This window comes from Desmodus rotundus, chromosome 9, assembly GCF_022682495.2.
Source record: "Desmodus rotundus isolate HL8 chromosome 9, HLdesRot8A.1, whole genome shotgun sequence".
NCBI classification, from domain to species: domain Eukaryota; kingdom Metazoa; phylum Chordata; class Mammalia; order Chiroptera; family Phyllostomidae; genus Desmodus; species Desmodus rotundus.
The window spans coordinates 11867302-11889867 of NC_071395.1; the positions used below are offsets into that span (position 1 = coordinate 11867302).

The 22566-nt window shown below is 40.9% G+C and overlaps 1 protein-coding gene across 5 annotated transcripts in view; it reads right to left on the reverse strand.

Moving 5' to 3' along the window:
• ELF2 (E74 like ETS transcription factor 2) overlaps window positions 1-22566 on the reverse strand; it is an 83020-nt gene that overhangs the window by 20516 nt on the left and 39938 nt on the right. Inside the window, exon 1 of one of the 5 annotated variants that reach the window (XM_053912073.2) lies at window positions 1061-1477. The exons of 3 other annotated variants lie outside the window; for them this stretch is intronic. In XM_053912073.2, coding sequence (XP_053768048.1) covers window positions 1061-1118 — 58 coding nt within the window. In that variant the 5' untranslated portion in view covers window positions 1119-1477. Of the gene's footprint in view, window positions 1-1060; window positions 1478-22566 lie in introns of those variants that run through there. One more of the 5 variants, XM_053912072.2, reaches the window with a different exon arrangement.

A 22566-nucleotide genomic window follows, 5' to 3' on the forward strand; every position in this document is an offset into this window, starting at 1 on the left:
TTCTCATTTGGAACGTTTCAGCGAGGAGATTGGAACCAGAGGCCTGTCAATCCCGGCTGTTCTGTCCTCTCCGAGGCGCTTCCGCTATGGTGGGAGGTTTGGGGGGGAGGGGAAAAGGGGGCAATTCCGTGCTGAGACTTCCCTGGGGCCAAGACTCCCTCCCACCGCCCCACTCCTTCACATTCACTCACTGTTTACAAAAATAAACCTTCTTCTCTGACACCCCAACGCTCCAGGTCAGGAGTACCCAAGATATTCCGTGTCCTTCCCATTCTCTCCCCCTAAAAAAAAAAAAAAAAAAAAAAAACCCACGAGGGAAGGGGCATAAACCTACTTCTTAACAGCCACACATGAAATGAGAAAAGGGAGGCGGGCCGCCAAAAGAAACGGCACCCCGGGCCACTCCGCATTTAGTGACCCTTTCCAGAACCGTTACTCCTGGGATTACACAAGGTGGGGATGCGAGGGAGGGTCACAGCATTTTTTTTTTTTTTTGGCGGGTAGCGGTCTACCGGACAAGGCCCGGGGCTGCCTCGTCCACGCGGAAGCAGTGGGTCTCTGGACCGAGCTCGAGAGGAACGGGGCGGGGGTGGCGAGCGGTCGCCGGCGGAGCCCTCCGCCCCCGAGCGCGGGCGGCCGCGGCCTCTCCGGCCAGACAGCGTGGCAGGCGCAGCCCACAGACAACAGCTTCACTCACTTCCTGGTTCCTCGGCAACTGGGGTGAAGCGCACAACTCGCCCGCCCCCGAGTCCCCAACTTCACTGCGGCTCGGCTCCCCGGCACCCGCTGCCAGCGCTCTGCCCGACAGCTGCCGCCGCTGCCCGCCGAACCCACCCTGAAGCGACGGCGCCGCTTCGAGGCAGGTTACTCTCCAAGGTGATCACTTCCTGATTCGTCGCCTCCATTACTTCATTCACTACCCCCCTCTCCCCCGGCCGCCCCAGTGACTGAGGTGCACACTGTACCCGCGGCACTGACCGCCACAGGGGAGTCACCCCGCCTTCCGTGCACCCCTCTCCTGCTGCACGGGTGCACGGGAGAAAAGTTCCCCTGTCCTTACCAGCCCGGATGAGCAGATCCAGCTGGTTCGTGGGTCCCTCATGCAGAGACGTCGCCATGTTTATCCCGGGGCTGGAGCTGCTGCTTCACATTGACTTACACCGTGAGCAGCGGCGGCAGGGGAGGAGGCGGAACCCACAGCCGAAGACACGCCGCGCGGCCGACACACACTCACGCACTCGCACACTCTCAGACGCCCAGATCCTTGCGCGTCCTCCCACAGGAAGCCGAGGCCGGCCCGCCTCCCGCCGCCGGGCTGAGAAACCCCACCACCTAACGGCAGGGGCGGCGGCGGCGGCGGCGGCGGCCGCCTCGGCTGGCAACGCGATCCTTCCGCCCCGCGCCCAGACAGGAAGTCCCGGACGCCGGCCCGAGCGCGGCCCGACCCGCGGCCCGGGGGGACACCTGAGGCTGCCAGCCGCCCCGAGACCCGCGGCCCGCACGGCAGGAAGAGGCGCATTTCACGCTCTGCGGAGGAAAAGTCTGTAATTGTCCCCACTCTGGAGCAGAGCCATGAGTCAAATTTTCTTCCGGGAAGACAGCTAATACCTAGTCCCGCAGCTGTAAATAAAGGTGGCTGTTTAACTTGTTTTGACCGTTTCACAGCTTAGGCAAACCCACTCACTTGAAAGGGCTTCCCTTTAAAACAGGAATACCCACCCAAAAAGAGTCATACCCACAACATATTCTAAAAACTGCACTTGGAAAGTAAGGCGCTTCCAGTACTTGCAGAGACCGACTGCGTCCTTTCCCCTCCGTTACAGACACTAAACAGGCATTTATTAGTAAGCAGCAGAACACGCCAACCTCTGGGAGATTTGATTATCCTTCCCCAATTTGCTAGTCACGAAATTCAAGCCCCCTTTCATTTCCATTTGGTTCCTTTGGTAACAAACGTATTCATTTATATCATCATCTACTTTTAAAAATGGTTTTCATAGAAACATTTTTACACGTAAAGTTTATATTAAAATACAGCAGAAGAGGGAGGAGATAAGTTGCCATTCGGTGACTATAAATTTGTTAACACAGGAAATCAAACCAACAAAATGACTCAAATGAGGCTTCATTAAAACAAACAAGCAAAAAATGCTACCCCAGTTTAAGAATTTCATAATATAAAAAAAAAGTTTGAAACAAAATTTGCCCTAAAGTTGTTGCTACACAGAATTCACGTGACAGTGCGTCCTACACAGTAAGTGCCCAGTAAGTGCAGAATACACACAAAAAAGATTCGGCACTTACAAAATTTACAATAAGGCTTACCTGCTATCATCTGAAGTGAATGGACTGTGCTGATAATCTAGAGAAAAATTTTCTTCCAGTGGTAATATTAACGCAACATCATTTTACAAATATTTGCCCAATATGTCAGTGCAACTTCAGATTTTTTTCCCCCCATTTCTTCTAAATGCTCATTTGCGCTCTCTCACTCTCTCTGCTTTTCCCTGGGCCCTACAGCACGATCTCCATCCTCCCAGAAAAGAACCCAAAGGCCATTTCCAAAGTACAACTCCTCTTAAACCAAAGATTTGTTTCTTGTGTAGGTAACCTTCCCACCCATTGGACAAAAGGAACTACGTGACTGGTAGCTTGTATTTTTTATTTCTAGTCAATTTGAAATAAGGATTATCCTCTGATAGGCAGCATCCTAGACAGCCAGCTTCCAGATGATAAGGAACACAAAGCAGTAATTGCTGGCTTTGGGCAGATAATTGACATTATAGCAAATCTGAATTCCCACTCCTATCAATCAGGTTTTCATGTATTACATTTAGAAGGGACAAGAGTAATGTAAGCCAAAGGTTTATTTTTTCCTGGATGTGACAAGTAAGCTTGGCTCAAGAAGGAGCACTCTCCTCAACGTGGGAATCAGTATGAAGCCCAACACCTAGCTTTTACTTCACTGTTTGCTTCCTGATCTGTATGTTAGCAAGTGAACAGTATGTGTGCATGTGCGGATTTACTTGCTACCCATCTTAATCATGTGTGTCCATGTCAACCTTATATTTTAAGTTCCAAGAAAATAGAAGCTACATCTATTCCTCCATAATACTTCAGTTATTATATACATACATATACTATATACATGCATGTGTTTGTTAATGACAAATTAATGAAGAAACACCGATTCCTATATATATATTTAATGCTCTTGTAAAAACACCATTTTCTGGGCTTTCCTGCAATTCTGCTGTGCTATTATTGTAAATGGAATTCTGCCTTGCTATTCTAACTAGGCTTTCAAAAACCACCAATTCTTTTTAGAAACCAATACTACTAGGAATAGCAAGTAAGGACAGGCTGCTTCTACAAACAGAAATTGATACAAACTTTCAGGAAAGCAATGTGACATTACATATCAGAAGTGTGAAAGCAGTTCAAATACTGACGTAGGAATTTCATTTCCAGGGGCTAGCCTGAGGAAACAGTCAAGACAGGCAGTGGATTGTTCTATTAAACATGTTTGCAGAATTTAACAACATGGCAAAATATTAAATATGTATATGTGACAGGATTTAATATGTATTTTTCCATATAATGTGGCTCAAACCATGTACATATGAATATACTTGTATGTATATGTGTGTATGTGTGTACACATATCACACACATACATCTGCATTTCTCAAGTCTTCAAGATTCAGTGGATATTAATAAGCAGAATAATAAATTAAGAAAAGGTAGGTTAACATGGTAGACACTAGAGAGCAAATTCTTATTCTGCTAATAATATCACAAAAGGACATCCCCTATATCAATGTTACTGCTGTGTCCTAGAAGGGGGAAAAAGTAAAAACAATAGCTAACTCTTATTTCTCTTCACTTTTCTCACTTATTCCTCTCTGCCTTACTATGAAATAGATATTACCATTGTGCTCATTTTGTAGATGAGGAATCTAAGGTTCTTTTACTAAGGTCTGAATTATTGGGAGGCAGGGCCAGGATTCAAACCCAAGGACCTGACTCTAACCCTCAAACACTCCCCAGCCACCAAGATAACAAGGCCTGTTTATCTGCTATGGATCTTCTTGTCTGAAAATTCTTTTTATATTCCTCCCTTCAAGAGGTGGAGCCTGATTCCCCTTCTCCCTTTGAGTGTGGGCTGGACTTAAAGGCTCACCACCAACAAATAGCAGAAAGCGGAATTGGTGCGGTGTGACTTCAGAAACTCTGAAGATCTCTTTGACCTCTACACGATCTCTGTGACCGAGTCACTCTCTGGAAGGAAGCCCACTGCCATGCTAGGAATACACTCAAGTAGCTCTGTGGAGAAGCCCATCTAGTCAAGGAACAGTGTCATTCTACCAACAGTCATGTGACAGAGCTGTCCGGGAGGCAGGACCTCCAGCCCTAATCAAGGCTTCAGAGGACTGCAGCTTTTTGAAAGACCCCGAGCTGGAACCATGCCAGTAAGCTACTCCCCAAACCTCAACCTCAAAAACTGTACAATATAATAAATGTTTGTCATTTTAAGCTGCTAAATTTGGGGTAATCTGTTAATCAGCAAAAGAGAAATAACACAGGAGGAAGGGGCAGTTTAAACTCCCAACTAGTGACCTTTCCCAGCTTAGATAAAGAAAGAAGAGGGAGAAGTTAATAAATGACCTCTAATTTTCAGCTACTGAGTCCTGAGCAGTACTCTCCATTTCTTAATTCTTTACAGTCTAGGCATCAACTTGTTCATCCCCCAGTCTCTCTACTTTGAAAACAAGTCTTCATAATATAATCGTTATCATTACAGTCTAATGAAACTAAGAATAATTAGATATCCCTGGCTTTTCAAATGATTTTATGGTCCTGTAGTAACCAAGTTGGAAAACATTCGTGGGAGATTACAAGTGTTTCTAACACCATATAGATTTTTAATGTCTTTTTTTAATTTTTAGTTTGCCCTGGTGATTTCATTTGCGTTTTCCTTTTATCTAATTTAGAGAATCATAAAATGTTACGGTTGGAAAGGAGCCTAGAGACAACATCACCAAGAGGTTTTCAAAAAAAAGGAACCTGAATATCATGATCTCTTATCCTGACAACCATGAATGAAATATATATTTTACTTAAAAAAAAAAAACATACAGAATCGTGTGCTCTATCAAATACTAGTACAAACAAAGGCCCTGGTTGGTGTGGCTCAGTTGGCTGGACCCATCATCTGTACACCAAAAGGTTGCAGGTTTGATTTCCAGTCAGGGCACATGCCTAGATTGCGGGTTCAAGCCCTTGTTGGGGTGCGTACCGGAAGCAACCAATCGATGTTTCTCTCTGTCTCCCCTTTTACTCTCTCTCTAAAAGCGATGAAAAAATGCCCCCGGGTGAGGATTAAAAAAAAAATCAGTAAAAGGAAAAAATGCCATTTAAAAAGTAAAAAATAAAAAAATTATAGGTAGGAATCAAAGGGAGGAGATATTCTATCCATTAATGTTATCTTTCTATAATTTTGGAAGAAGGATACCAATTTCCTATTTTAGTAATGCTAACAGCTCTTTAACTACCAATGGCAGAATTATTTGAGAATCACTGATTCAGCCCAATGCCTTCATTTTCAAATGAGGAAACTGAGACCCCAAGAAGTGAAATAATTTGACCAAGGTCACATAGTATCTGTGACTTCAAAGATAAAAATTCTGCAAAACAATCTTCATCTATAAACTTAGAAGTTATAAAATGGATGAAAAATCCATTTTACTATTATACTTACTAATTATAAAATGGTTGTTTTGCTTTTTTAATGTCAAAAGCTAAAGCAATGGTTAAGAATCTTTCTAAGAAATTTTTTTAAGTGGAAAACAATTTTGAGCAGTGAATGGTGAGAGACCAGTAAGAGGAGGCCAAACAGTCTAAGCTTTTCTGATAAAACCAAACTAAGGATGAAATCCAAAGCTCTGGACCATGGTGTATTGGGCATGCTTAGGAGAAAAAAAGGGTCAAGAAAACTAAGCTATAAGAAAAATATGTCTATCAAGGACAACACAATGGAATCAAGTGATTTAGGTAAAGCCTGGCTCACCAACATTGGATGATTGACAATAAATATAGGAATGCAGACTACAGACTTACAGAGAAAAAAATGAATATTTTCCTATTTTTATTCTACTGTTTAATTCTCTATTTGCAGTTTGTATACTACTATTTTATGTTCATGTTTTATAAAATATTATTAAAATGAAGACGTTTGAACCCACAGTCACATATTCATTCATTTATTCAACAAATAATTACCCAGCACATCCTTTGAGCAAGTTTCTGTTGCAAGCACCTAATACTACTCCTGGTAGCACTAAATCACATGACAAAAAAAGTAAGCTTTCTAGCCCTGGCTGCTGTGGCTACTCAGAGGATTGAGCGCTGGCCTGTGAAACAAAGGGTCTCTGGTTCAATTCTCAGATCAGGGCACATGCCTGGGTTGCAAGCCAGGTCCCCAGTAGGGGGCGTGCGAGAGGTAACCACACATTGATGTTTCTCTCCCTCTGTCCTTCTCCCTTCCTTCCCCTCTAAAAGTAAATAAAATCTTTAAAAAAATTTTTTTTAAACTTCTGATATCTCAATTTCATATTTTAAAAAAAGCTTTCTCAATTCACATAGAAAGGGTGAAATTCTTAAGAGACAGTATGATACACAAAATTGCTTAGTGGGTATATGCTACAAATTGGACTACTACTCAGGAAAATTGAATTATTTACGTGTATAAAAGCCTTCATAAGACATGGATTTTTTTTTTAGTCTGCATTGGAGAATATATTTATTGACTTTAGAGAGAGAGGAAGAAAGGGAGAGAAACATTGATATGAGAGAGAATATGGATCAGTTGCCTCCCACATGCTCCCCGACCAGGGATCAAACCCACAACCTAGATATGTGCCCTAGGTATATGTGGGAATCGAACCCACAACCTTTTTGGTGTAGGCGACGATGCTCCAACCAACTGAGCCACCTGGCCAGGGCAAGACATGGATTTTTAATAGGGGGTAGAAAAACATAAAATTTTGTTGGCAAAATGTACATTATTCTGAAAAGGGCCATGGCAATTTTAAGACGTCTTTGAGATGTCCACAACTCCCAAAAGTTATTTTATTCTAAGTTATGTTGACATATGCATTTATGGACCATGAAAACACTATGATGAATGAGGATCCTGACTCCAGTACCAATTTTGAGACTGATGATTTGGCTTAGGTTCATGTTTTCTGCATTTTACTTAAGTTATCCCTGGGCCAGACTCTCCTTGACCTGGATTCTTCACTTAAAAGTTTATCCTGGGCAGAAAACACAGCCTCCGATTCTTAGCAGCCACTCCCAGAAGACTGTCAACTGACTATTGTAGGTAGTCTTTTCTCATGGATGGTAGACAAACAACTGTTTTCGAATAGCATTTACTAAGCACCCTTATGTGCATGACACCCCAAAAAGTGAGTTAAAATAGCTAATGATCTCTATATTTTAAATAACATTTAAAATATTTAAATATCCTAACATTTAACATGTCCTAACATGTCCTAAATGAACTGATTTCAAGGCTTAGGTTATTTATCATCGTTAGAGAATGTTTAGTATCTGGAATTTTTTTTTCAATTCCTGTGAAACTTTATAAGAGCTAATACATGATTCTTCTTTAGCATGTTTATGAAAAAATTTACTACAGAGTTCTTAACTAAAACATATTGCAAGTCAAATTCTATTTTGATTGATTCCAAAAGGAATATTCAGATTAACTAATTTCTCCGTATCCCACACCCCACCACCTCCCCTTGAAATATAACTTCTGCACCCTACCTATTGAAAAGTTCTTCAAAAGTCAACACTAAGCTTTCAAAGGGGGAAAAATGAGGACAACTGTAATAGCATAATCAATAAAATATAATATTTTTAAAAAATTTTAAGTCAGCATTGAGCCTTTAATTACCAAACCCAGAAACCTCCTCTTAGTCTTCACCTGACTCGACTTATCCAAACAAATGGCATTATTGACCACCCATCCTTGAAATCCGTTCCTTCATCTGATTTTCATAATAAACTTTTAAACTGTCTGGCTTTGTTTTTATTCCACTTTATTTCTTTTCAGTTGATCTCACCCACTTTTAAACAGCCCTTAGCCATAACAATTCTTCCAAAGTGACACCTTTTCTCTTCACTCTCCATTCTACCAAGAATGGCATTTAGCATCCATTAACCACCAGGGCTTCCATTATTTTTTTTTAATTTTATTTATTTATTTTTAGAGAGAGGGGAAAGGAGGGAGAAAGAGAGGGAAACATCAATGTGTGGTTGCCTCTCGAGCGCCCCCTACTGGGGACCTGGCCAGCAACCCAGGCATGTGCCCTGATGGGAACCGAAATGGCGACCTTTCGGTGTACAGGCCCATGCTCAATCCACTGAGTTACCCACCAGCCAGGGATACTTTCAGTGGTATTTCTGCACTGACTCAAAAATCAACATCTACTGGCTTGACTCATTATTTTTTTTAGCTCTAGGTTCTAATTTCCAATTCATGGTAAGCATCTTTATTGGGAAAATCCACTAACATCGAAAAGCCTTTTAACTACAAATGTCCTTTGCTTCCTCTATCAATGGCGCATCACCATCATCCCAGGCTAGAAATGAGTCATTTGTGTTTCTAGTTTAGGAACTCATCTGATACAATTTTTTGAGAGGGATTTAAAACGTGCGTGAAATTACAAAAAATAATGTAACAGTCAAGTTCCCCCTACACAAGACCAAGTATTTTGTCATTTATGGCATGAAGGTGGGTTTTTCCCCCTAAGAAATAACGTATTAAAGGTGAAGACAGCATCTTTGACTACTACCTCCAGTCCTTATTCACCACTCCATCTCTCCAAAGAAACCACTAACATGAATTTTGTATATATTATTTCAGTCTATGTTTTACACTTTTATATTTCTGTGCATACATATAGTTTTGTGTGTGTGTATCCCGGAATGATACATAGCATTATTTTGCATGCTTTGGGTATACAAATGACATTATACTACACATGCCATTCTATAATGTACTTTTTTCATTCAAGATCTATACTCTATCCATGTTGGTAGAAGTAAATACGGCTATGCTTTTCAGATGCTACAAAGTATTTCAGTACATGAATTCACCCATTTTATTCATCAAATTATCTGCTGGTAGGAAAATAAAGCTGCTTCCATTTTTCACTTTTATAGACAATGCTGCAAAAACCTTATCTAGGTTTTTTTAAGCTGTATGCTAGAGTCTCTCCACAGTACATACCTATAAATAGAATTTTTAGTTCACAAAATAATGGCATTTTTAATTTTATGTTACTCTCTCCAAAGCAGATGTGCAAGTGTAAAATCCCACCAGTGATGTGTAAGAGTTCCCATTTTTTCTCACATTTTGTCAATAAAAATTATGATCAGACTTTTTAAGCTTTTGCCATCTGTTGCGTGACAAGAAATTTTACACTGTTGTATTAATTTGCATATACTTAATAAGTACTGATGATTGATAGACATTTTTTTCATACACTTATTGGCCATTAACATTTCCCCTATGAAATACTTATTCATAACCTTTGTCATTTTTCTATGACACCTCTTGTCTTACTGATCTCTAAAATGTTAACATATTCTTGATAATAATTTGGATATATATTGCAGGTCTCTTCTGCCAGCCTTCTGTCTGGCTTTTATTTTGGTTGGTCTGTGGTATCCTTTGTCCTATAAAAATTTTAAATTTTGATATAGTCTAATTAATACATGTTTTCCCTTACAGTGTATGTTAAGTAGTCTTTGGAATGAAAAGGAAATCACAAAGTAATTTTAAAATATTTAGAAATTAATTACAATAAAAATACAACATGCCAAACTATATGTGACATAGCTAAAGTAATACTAGAGGTCAGGAAATTAAAAGTTTAAAAAATAAAAAAGCAAAGCACATTCAATTCATAAACATGGAAAAATTAGCAGAGCAAACACAAAGAAACAAGAAGGAAGGAAATAATGAAAAGCAAGGAAAATGAAACGGAGAAATATATTTTAAAAAACATTCTAAAAAACAAAAACAAAAGATGATTTGAAAAGGTTAATAAAATAGATGGACCTTGGCAAGACTTATCAAGAGAAGGTGTAAATGTAATATAGAACAAAAAAGTGTAATAACTGTAGGCATGATATAAAAAATATTAAATCAGTATTATGAAAACTGTGATCTAATAAAGTTAAAATCTAGATAAACTGTATAAATAAACTGTATTTAAAAAACTGAATAGAACAGTAAGTAGGAAAGAAATCAAAATGTAGTCGAAAACCTTCTCTCCACAAATATCTTAAGGAGACATTTAAGCAAATGTCTCCTTAAATGTCTCTTCAGGGAAATTCCTACAAATTGTGAATTTAATTTTTACCTTACAGAAATTGTTGCAGAAAATAAAAGACAATAATAAATGAAAGCAACCTGGATTATTTAGAAGCCTAGTGTAATCTTGACCCCAAAACCAGATAAGGACGATACAAAAGAAAATTATAGCTCCTTATCACTTATGAAAGGCCCTTATTTTAAAGCAAACCAAAGCAAATGATGAGCAACATGTATTCTCAAACGCTAGGAGAGGTCAATGTCTGAGAATCTGTCAATTAAATGACATTAAAAAAGAAGAAAAGTCAGCCCTGGCTGGTGTGGTTCACTAGACTGAGCGCCAACCTGTGAACCAAAGGGTCGCCGATTTGATTCCCAATCAGGGCACGTGCTGGGTTGCAGGCCAGGTCCCCAGTGGGGGGTACATGAGAAGCAACCACACATTGATGTTTCTCTCCCTCTCTCCCTCCCTCCTTACTCCCTCCCTTTCCCCTCTCTAAAAATAAATAAATAAATAAAATCTTTTTAAAAAATGAAGAAAAGTCATGACTTATCAAAGAAGACCATAAAAGCATCTGATAGGACTCCATACTTATATATGTATAACTAACACATTTAATTCTGTTTTCTGTACCTGTTAAAAATAGCACAGACCCATGTTAACATCACAGTACATGATTTTAATATAATTTCTGTTGTTTGGGACTTAATTCTACTATCTTGATTTATTATTTGTATTTCCAGGGTTTTTCCCCTCTCTTTTGTTGCTCTTTTTTAGATTTGCCAAGTTTACTGTATTCTCTAACCTACCCCTCAACCTCAACGTAGTACTTTGGAAGCTGTATCTTCTATTTCTATTATTTCAGTGTGCTCTAGGAGCTTAAAATAAATGTCCTCCTTTTCACTTCTCTTCTCCAGATCACATTTCACACAGTTCCTGTTTTATTCAAGGGCCACCACAACCTGGCGGCCCTCTATCTTTCCACCTTTTTGTCTCTCAACCACGTATCTCTACAGAGCCTCACCTCAAGTTAAATTGCATTATTTGTCAGTCTCCAAGTGAAATACAAAATTCCTGGCCTACTGTTCGGATTCATGGTGTCTTCTCATTCACTCACTCCCTCATGCAACAAACCCTTCCCTGAGAACCTCCTTGGCCTCTGGCTGTGAGCAATACCAGTGAACGCAGTGCATGTGGTCCCTGGCTGTGTGAAACACTGTGTGGAAACATTAAACAAACGAACACAAATATAAATATAAATACAACAGAGTAAAACATCATGAATACATGGATTCAGATCAGGGACCTGGCAATTGCCTCCTATCTTCCACTCCAGCCCAGGGAGCAGTCACCGGAGCGCGCACACACCACCAGGTGGCACCAAACCACAGCCGGATCCCAGCCTCATTTGGACGTCTCTGTCGGGGACCCTGGAACCCCCTCCACACACACTTCTACCTTCACACCGGGGTAACTCGTGTCATTTTATTAAACTCACAGGAGTGCCATATTTTACACAATTTGAAAATTTTGTAATTATTTACTACCTTATCATGGGAGCTTATTGTATCACAAGTTATAGGTGCCAACCCCTGCCCCAAAAGGGGGAGGGGTGGCTATGACAAAAATAATAGACCAGTCCTAACTGAGATTGAAGGGTCTCAGCTAAAGCCTCTCTCTCAGAGAACGTGACATTCAGACTAAGATGTAAAGGATGACCAAGAGTTAGAAGCTGAAAAATGGAAAGCAGTATGTTCCAAGAAAACAAAAAAAAAAAACCCCACATATGTGAGAGCCCTGAGAGGTATGGATTAATGAAAAGTGAAAAGATAACAGTGTGTGTGTATGTTCTAGGGGTGGGAGGTGGGGAGGTATGATAAAAGTCATCATAATACTTGACAGCCGGGGCTCCGGAGCTCTACGTACTATCAGAGTTTAAATCCTTGCTTTACCACTTAAACTGATGGTAAAAGTTTTGGGAAATTTTTTTTTAAAGCATTGGAAAAGTTCTTCAGCCTAGGATTGTTGAGAATATTAAATATGTTAATACATAAAGCCCTAAAACTACTTCTGGCAACAGAGTAAAGAAATTTGACATGTCAGGGGTGTTGTTAAAGTTATGGTTGTTGTGGTTTCTAGCTAGGTAAGAGCCAAATTATTCAGTGTCTTGAAATATCCTGAATAGGGGAACCAAGATGGCGGCGTAGGTAGACACACCGCGCCTCCTCGCACAACCAGAACTGACAGAGAATCGAACAGCAAGGGGGACTGACACCAAGGAAACAGAAAATAATCATTCATCCAGACTGGTAGGAGGGGCGGAGACGGGCACCAGGGTGGAGAGGACTCCCGTGGCTGTGGCGGGACTGAGACTGGCGGAGTGTGGGACAAATGGCACAGGCAGTCCGAGCACTAGCAGACCCTGTGGTCCCACATTTGCACAGATAAACCCAGAGGGACGGACTCAGAGTGGCGGAGAGTGGGGCAGGCAGAGTGGCGGGTAGCACCTTGCGGCACCACATTTGCCCACAGATAAACCGGACGAACGGCGGGCAGCGAAGCAGACCACTGCGCAACCCAGGGCTCCAGCTCGGGGAAATAAAGCCTCAAACCTCTTATTGAAAGCGCCCCTGGGGGTTGGGGCGGCAGGAGAGACTCCCAGCCTCACAGGAGAGGTTGTTGGAGAGACCCACAGGGGCCTAGAGTGTGCACAGGCCCACTTACTCGGGAACCAGCACCAGAGTGGCCCAGTTTGATTGTGGGTATCGGAGTGGAAGATTGAAATCCGGAGGAGAGTGAGGCGGGCGCCATTGCTCCCACTCGGCCCCTCCCCCACGTAGAGCGTCACAGCGCAGCGACCAGCATTACCCCGCCCCGGGGCGAACACCTAAGGTTCCGCCCCTTAAAGTAACAGACGCGCCAAGACAAACAAACAAAAAAAATGGCCCAGATGACAGAACACTTCAAAGCTCCTGAAAAAATACAACTAAGCGACGAAGAGATAGCCAACCTATCGGATGCACAGTTCAAAGCACTGGTTATCAATATGCTCACAGACTTGGTTGAATCTGTTCGAAAAACAGATGAAAAAATGAAGCCTATGCTAAGAGAAACAAAGGAAAATGTACAGGGAACCAATAGTGATGAGAAGGAAACTGGGACTCAAATCAATGGTATGGACCAGAAGGAAGAAAGAAACATCCAACCAGAAAAGAATGAAGAAACAAGAACTTGGAAAAATGAGGAGAGGCTTAGGAACCTCCAGGACACCTTGAAACGTTCCAACATCCGAATTATACGGGTGCCAGAAGGAGAAGAGGAAGAACAAAAAATTGAAAACTTATTTGAACAAATAATGAAGGAGAACTTCCCTAATCTGGCAAAGGAAATAGACTTCTGGGAAGTCCAGGAAGCTCAGAGAGTCCCAAAGAAGCTGGACCCAAGGAGGAACACACCAAGGCACATCATAATTACATTACCCAAGATTAAACGCAAGGACCTACATCCAAGATTACTGTATCCAGCAAAGCTATCATTTAGAATGGAAGGGAAGATAAAGTGCTTCTCAGATAAAGTCAAGTTAAAGAAGCTCATCATCACCAAGCCCTTATTATATGAAATGTTAAAGGGAGTTACCTAAGAAAAAGAAGATCAAAAATAGGAACAGTAAAAATGACAGCAAACTCACAGTTATTAACAACCACACCTAAAACAAAAACGAGAGCAAACTAGGCAAACAACTAGAACATGAGGGTGGTCAATAAGGGAGTGGGAGGGGGAGAGGGGGGTAAAGGTACAGAGAATAAGTAGCATAGATGATAGGTGGAAAATAGACAGGGGGAGGGTAAAAATAGTGTAGGAAATGTAGAAGCCAAAGAACTTATAAGTATGACCCATGGACATGAACTATGGGGGGGGAATGTGGGAGGGAGGGGGGTGGGCAGGATGGAGTGGAGTGGGGGGGGAATGGGACAACTGTAATAGCATAATCAATAAATATATTAAAAAAAAAAGAAATATCCTGAATATATTCTAAGTGTAATAATTAGAACCCACTGAAAGTTTTTAAGGAAAAAAAAAAGAGTACCATGATTGAATTTACAGATATCTATTTTAAGTCACTTTGGCTACTATGTGAAGAATGGATTACTTGAAATGGTAAGAAAAAGGGACAAGAGTTAAAACGATGTCTGATGACCCTGGCCTGTCTTCAGCAAGAATCTCGTTAGGTCAGGCGAGTCAGATCGCCGCTACTCCTGATGTCCCCTCTTAGTGTCCCACCCACAGACCCGGCCCTGCTCCTCGGCTACGAACCTCCACTTGCCCACTGTATTCAGTGTTGAACCCGCTCTCTCTCCCCTAATAAAAAATTCCATTGCCATGGTCTCTCTACCCCCCCAACCCCCGCCCTGAATAAAGTTTCCCTTACCATGCTTTTAACAGGTGTCATTAAATTTGTTTTCTTAACACTTCCCAAACAAAATTTTATTTATCCTCTCTGGCTCAGCTAAAATATGAACTTTCCATCACAACAGCTAATAGCTCTCTCCCCCTCTCACATTGGTTTTATTAAACCTTAGGTTATAAAGACTTGTTTTCTTATGCATTTTCCCTAATTGAGAGCCAGCTCCTTTACAGCAAGGACCATCTTTAATTTCTTGTTCCGGCCACCCCCCACACAGGAAGTGCTTTCCACACTGCAGGCAGTCTCCAATAACCCCACAAAGGGTCTCAGAGTAAGCGAGTTTGGTTCCTCGCACTTTCCCCCCCTTTGTAAGCACCAGAAGGCAGCCTGCTTTCTTTTTCTTTCAGCTGTTCTATCTTTTGGAATTCTGTCTCCCCAAAGACTAACTGCAGAATGAACTAGTCTCTCATTAGCCTCCCCACTTCTTGCAGCCTCCAAACACAACTGTATAGAGATTTAAGCACTTGCTACTAATTCCTGTTGAAAAACAGAAGCTAACAAAATTAAACAGAGGGTTATATGATTTTACAGTCGTGGTCTCTAATCTGTGGTTCTTTTGGGAGATGGTGAACTGAATACCCTGACTTCTGCCCTTTACTTTTATTCCCAAGGATGAGGTTCACCAAAAGTTCTTCCTTTTTTGTGGGGTCTCTCTTCCCAGAGCACAGGCCTGCAGACGAAGCCTAGACGTACTAACTGGTGTTCTGACGACTCGAACAGATAACTGGCACTTCTGAGGGGCCTCCTAAATAGAATATGCAATTGTAGCAATGGAATTAAAAACAAATGTGATTCTGCCCACCTTATTTTCTCCAAACCAAATGGCCAAAACTTAATGGTGTAAACTCAAAGAGATGCTGAGGACCAACATCTTTAGAGAAGAAAAGGATATTCAAGTTTATTCGAAAAGGCAAATGTCTCAAAAAGAAACTAGCACCTTTGACTTCTTTGCCCTCGTGACCCAAATCCTTTGTTTCCTCTTCAAAAGAATTACCTCCTTCTAAGATACTCTAAATCTTTATTTACCGAGAATTAAGTAGCAGATGGAAAAAAGGTACTGCAGAAAAAAATGGTTCCAGTTTCCCTAAAAGTCTTGCCAAACACCTAAACAAGAAGTACAACCCTGGCTGGCGTGGCTCAGTGGATTGAGCACAGGCCTGTGGACCAAAAGGTCGTCCGTTCAATTCCCAGTCAGGGCCGATGCCTGGTTTGCTGGCCAGGTCCGTAGTTGGGGGAGTGTGAGAGACAGCCAGTTGTGTTCCTCTCACACATCAATGTTTCTTTCCCTCTCTGTCTCCCGCCTGTCCCCTCTCTCTAAAATATAAATAAATATTATAAGTAATCTAGAGATGGTTTAAAGTATATAGGAGATCATATGCAAACACTATGCCATTTTATATAAGGGACTTGAGCGTCCTGGGATTTCAGTATCCGCAGGGACCCTGGAACCAGTGCCCCTGGGTTACTGTGGGGGGACCACTGTATCTTCTTGCCAACTGGATCACAGACTCTTTTCTTTTTGATGTAACACTTTTGTAAGCTCATTTGGTGGTAATAAAACCTCTCCCGAGTTCTGGCTAACAAATAATTTGTTTTGTTCATATATATCCTGAAATAAGTCCTGAAGGATAATTCATACCACCACCTAGACTAATATAAAACATATGAAAAGTCTTTTCAGTTATATAAAAACACTTAATTGCTTATTCCTTTTCAGTAGTACGTATATTTTGGCTGATTTACAAAGTGAAAAAAAAAAATCAAACATTCAGTTATGACCAAACACTGACCTTAAACTTGGAGAATATGGAATATCTATTATACAAACTGGTACTCTATCTTAATAGAGTCTAAGGGGAAGAGAGGAATCGGGCTACATTCTTTCTTCCTTTCATATGCTCAATGAAAAAAATTATAGCAATGTAAAAAATAAAAATTAGTCCTAGCTCCCCTCGTAATCCCATTCCCACACTGTAACTAACCACTGCAAACAGGTTGAGCTCTTAGCACTGTTTCCTGACTTTCTGTGAAGAGAAAAAAGAAATCCCTCGTGATTTGACGGTACTGCTTCCACACCTAAAAACATTAAAATAATGAGATTCGGAAATGCGTAGTTCTACCTGACTTGCTCCTCTGCCTCTCACCCCAGAGGTCTTAACTGTCAACTATGCCCCAGGACGATATTTCAATACGACTCATCACAGAAGCAATAATGCAATCGGGAACCTTGAGATTAGCTACCATATGTAGCAATTCTTTGCCTATCTACTCCATGCAATTATTTCTTCAAATGCTTGTTTTTTTCAACTCCGTTGGCTGGTAAACTTCTTTAAGGCACCACGTCTCATTCAACTTACTCCCTGGGAGCTATGACAGTACTTTGTATGTAAAAGGTAGTTTTTACACTATAATTACTAATTTTACCAGTATCTCAACTGTACTTAATAACTGTCACATGGAAGAGGAAGGGGAGGGAGAATTTATCTGCTGCTACAAATGCTTGAAAAGAAATGATTCTTGAGTTTTTTATTTTAGCTTAATTGCAAATATTAACTCAGAGAACAATTTCAGGAGTTAATTTATGTAATGTGACTTGTGACTAAGCACTTTTACAGAATGGTGACCTTATGTGCTTTCTCCACGAGAGCCTAAGCCCCAGGAATACAAAGACATCACCTGCCTTGTCTACCGCCCTAGCCCCGTGCCTAAAATAGTGGCTGGCATGCAGATGCTCAATGAATGCTCACCAAGGAACTAACAGTAGGAACGCATTATGTCATCTCTTATACACCTGAAAGAACTTCAGTGTCTTTCACCCCCAAGGACAATCTTTTGTGATGGGTATGACACAGTAAGAAACTACAGTGTTAGGTGGGTTTTCACAATGGAGGAAGCTCTCTATTGGCGCTATCGTTCCCAACTGCCTAGGTAATGTCTCTCAGACCTGAGCCAACAGCATCAGTGGCAGAGCCAGCTGGGGACTTGCTGAAAATGCCAAATCGTGAGTCCCACCCCAGACCCACCGCATCAGAAATTCAGAAGGTGGGGCCTCGCAGTCTGTATTTTAACAAGTGGCCTAGATGATGCTGATCTGCGCTCAAGTTTGAAGGCCACTGGCCACAGAAATTCTGTCATGGACATAGACGGGATCTCATGCCAACAAAGAGGTCATAAAACATTAAATAAGCCTTTTGAAAAAAGATTTTATTTATCTATTTTTAGAAGGAAGAGAGAAAGAGAGGGAGAGAAACATGGATGTGCAAGACTGATTGATTGCCTCTGGCACGCCCCCAACCGGGGGCCTGGCCTGCAACCCAGGCATGTGCCCCAATTGGGACTCAAACCAGCAACCTCGCAGTTCACAGGCCAGCACTCAATCCACTGAGCCACACCAGCCAGGGCTAAATAAGTCTTTAAAGAAATACGTTAAATGTTCAAACATAAGAAGGTTGTAGAATGAGTTAAATTAAGTCAATCGATTGAGGGGCATGAAAAACTACCTCTACTGAATTGGGAGGCTTTGTTCCTCAGGAGGGACCCTAAGACTGTTCAGTAAGTGACACATTTAAAATGGCTTTCAGATCCCTGCGATGAGTTCGTATTAGGGAAAAGGGAAGAGGGTGGGGCAGGATCTGGAGGAGGAAAGGCTGAGGAGAAGGTGGATGAGAGCTAAAACAATAGGGTGAGATGCAGGAAAATGCTTTTTTAGATTCTAACTGAAATTTAGCACTTTAATTTTTTAAAAAGGTATAAACCACAGTAGTTTTGGCAGTATCTGTGACTTCATGACCAATGGAAATCCAACATTTTGCCATTGAATTATATTGTTACAAGATATATCAAAATAAAATTCTTGGTCATCACTACTTTCAAATTATAGCAGTAATTTAGATCCGGCCGCGAGGTCTGACTAATGCATTATTCAAGAAGCATATGCATTAATATATCACAATTAAATGAGCCTGAAAGCTATATTTCAATATATTTGGTTCTTAGTAATCCTAGGTATTTCATATATTTTTAAAACATTGTTCTGAGAGGTCCACAGGCTTCACCATATGGCCAAAGAGGCCCACGAAAAACGGTACCAAAGTTAACAGTTAATACCTGTGTTAGAAGTGTCCATGACCCTAAGTGATGAATCTAAGAAAACTTACAGACCCTTTTCCCAATTTACAAAAGGGCTGGAGGATGAGTAAGGGACGTTGATCCCCCCACCTTCTGAAACAGCATCGTACGGAAGCACCCAGCTTTTAATTCCAAAAAGAAAGGCTAGCTGTACAACTACCTCATCTTTACACCTTTCAGCTCAGGACAGATGAGGAGCATGCCTGCCTCTTCAGAGGCAGGCAATTTAGCACGAGGTGAGTAAGAATAGTTAACTATTAGGTAGCTGTCAATAAGGAGCCAAGGAGCTGAGACTTTATTCTAGGTGATGCTTTGTCTTATTTTACTTTTTGTTTACAGCCCTATTTTGGAAACAACTAAATTTGTATAAAAAATATACTTTAAAACTCTTAAAAGGTTTCCTTCCCACTGCCTTTTACATAAAGCCCAACAAACAGATACGAAGTTTACCAAGCCCTCAGCAGTTAAGAATTTTTTTTTGACCTCTTTAGCCTCACCTGAATCCCCTTTCCTTCTCATAACCCATATTCTAGCCACACTAAATTCCTTTCTGCAACTCAAATAGGGCATGTTCTCCTTCCCCCAGACTTTCAACCACGCTATTCTCAGCTTGGCTAATTACTTCAAACTCCTCAAATCTATTTAAATGTCACTTCCTCGGGGAGGCATTCTCCTACTGTAATCCTATCACAACACTTGTCACATTTTATTGTAATAACATGTTTAATTGTTCACCTTCTCCGCAAAGCTGAAAAGCCTGGCAAAGGCAAAGACAGGGTCTTGTTTACCACAAAGCCTTCAGCTCTGAGCCAGACGTGCTGCAGGTCCTCAGCAAGAGCTGGGGGAGGACGAGCGAGCGAGGGTACGGATTCGCCTGCAGACGGGCTTTAAAGTCTTCCTTTCCCTACGTCGGAGAACCACGAGCTATCCCTTCTTGGCAATACCTGTAATCCTGTGGGCCGCCCATTTAAAATTACAATTCGTGTTTAGCCTTCTCCTGTCTGAATTAGTAAAATTGTATTACATAGACACATTGTTATCTAGTAAAACTGTTACCCAGTGGTTTCTTTTTTTTGTTTGCTCGTTTGTTTGCTTTTTTAAAAATCCTCACTGGAGGGAGAGAAACATCCAGCAGTGGGAACCCTGACTGGAAATCGAACTGTAACCCTCCAGTTCACAGGAAGACACTTCAACCGTGGGAGCCACACCCGTCAGGGCTGTTATTTAGTGTTTGGTTTTTTTGTTTTGTTTTGTTTTGAAGGCTGAGTGGAAAGGAGTAGTATTCTAGGAGTCTCCAAAGCCAAACAAACATCCTTTAATAATCTATTTTCCAGATACATTTACTCGTCTTTCCTTTTATATAAATTTCTCTTGAAAACTACACAAATACCATTTTAAATCATTCCTTTTCCTAGCTGTTTTATTAGTTGACAGGGTATTTAGTTCTTTGCTTTTGGCCATTGTTTTCTTCTTCACATAGTTAATAATTTGTAAAAACAATATATTCAAGTACATTAAAAATCAGTGGCTATTCTAAAGAGCCATTAAAGAATCCTGTTTTAAAGCTTCATTTTAGTTTATTTTTAGATCACAAAATCCAATTAAAAAGTGAAAATTATGATAAAGCTACTTATTGATTTAAGTAAATGTGTTACATTTTTTGGCCTGGCTGGTGTGACTCAGAGGATTGGGTGCCAGCCTACAAACCAAAGGTCATGAGTTTGGTTCCCAGTCAGGGCACATGCCTGAGTTGGGGGCCAGGTCCCCAGTTGGGGGTGTGTGAGAGGCAACCTTTCTCTCACACATTGATGTTTCTCTCCCTCTCTTTCTCCCTTCCCCTCTCTCTTAAAATAAATAAATAAAATCTAAAAAATATTTTTTTCATCTTCTATACTCTCCATAATTTAATGCTCTATGGTTATCCTGTATGCTTTTAAACAATATAGTTTAATGATTGTTTTTAATTTAAATACCCTCTCTTAAAAGACAGTAAAGAATTTAGAGATCTTGGGAGGTAGGGGAAGGATGAAGAGAGTAAAGTGGGTTAAGTATATGGTGACGTAAGGAAACTAGACTTTGGGAGGTGAGCACACATTGGAATATGTAGATGATGTATTATAAAATTGTATACCTGAAACTTATATAATGTTATTAGCCAATGTTACCTCAGTAAATCTAATTTTCAAAAAAATTTTAGCTCTGGCTGGTGTGGCTCAGTGGATTGGTTGCTGGTACGAAGGAGATAGGTAAGAAAATATCTTAGTTAGAATAGCATTTTCTCACCTGGCTGGAGTAGCTCCGGAGACTGAGTGCAGGTCTGTGAACCAAAGGATCGCTGGTTCCATTCCCAGTCAGGGCACATGCCTGGGTTGCAGGCCAGGTCCCCACTTGGGGGCACATGAAAGGTAACCACACACTGATGTTTCTCTCCCTCCCTTCCCCTCTCTTTACAAGTAAATAAATTAAATATTTGTAATCAGCATATATGGGGACTTCCACAGCTACAACTCACCTCCATTTTTCATATTCAATTTTAATGTCCAATTTCCAGAAGATGTAAAATTTTTTTTCAGTCTTTTTTTAAAGATTTTATTTATTTTTAGAGAGAGGAGAAAGGAAGGAGAAAGAGAGGGAGAGAAACATCAGTGTGTGGTTGCTTCTCACGTGTCTCCCCACTGGGGACCTGACCTGCAACCCAGGCATGTGCCTTAGACTGGGAATCGAACCAGTGACCCTCTGATTTGCAGGCCCGTACTCAAGCCACTGAGCCACATCAGCCAGGGCACCATACTTCATTAATTCTAAGACGTACATTTTTCTCACATTTTGACAGCTCTGAAGTCAGGATGTATCTCACAGTTGATGGTCTCCTAGAATTTAGAGTTGGCAGCATGTTTTTCTTTTAGTGGTCTAAAAATAATGTTTCTTACAATTGATGGCATCTTAGACCACATGAACCAGTTATTAAAATATTAAAATTTTCCTCTAAGAATGCTTTCTAACTGATCTAAATCACAGTACAATGATAATTCAAATAATTCTAGAATCAAAACTAAACTTAAGGTTCACATTTTTTATGTTTGTAGTAAACTAGTGCCTAGGCTAAACTCAAGAAAATAGATAACTGGAAGAAAATACTTCTCTTTTAAAAATTAGGAAAATCTAGATTAGAAGCAGAAATACCGGAAATGAACATTTAAAAAGGCTTGAAGATGTTCAGAAGGAGCTTCCAAGAAAGTGAAGGCAGGAAATAGCCCTAGAGCTTTATCTATGAAAAGAAATGTGTTTGGAACACGGCAGGGGAGAACTCCGCCGGACAGCAAACTTAGCTTAGGAGGAAAAGTTCTGTAAAGCACAATCCCTCCCTCCTCCAGAAGGGGTCACTGCCACTTTTCAAACAAAAGGACTGTGCAGGTAGTTAAAATAATTATAATTAAATGTAAAGTTGTAAATAATCTCAATAAAGTGAAAACCAACCTACCAGCATTGTCTTCCTTCTGGCTCAATCTGTTTCACCTTCAGGTAATCCTAGGGTAGGGGCTCCTTTTCAGGTCCCCAGTTTTTCACGTCAGTCTTCTACCT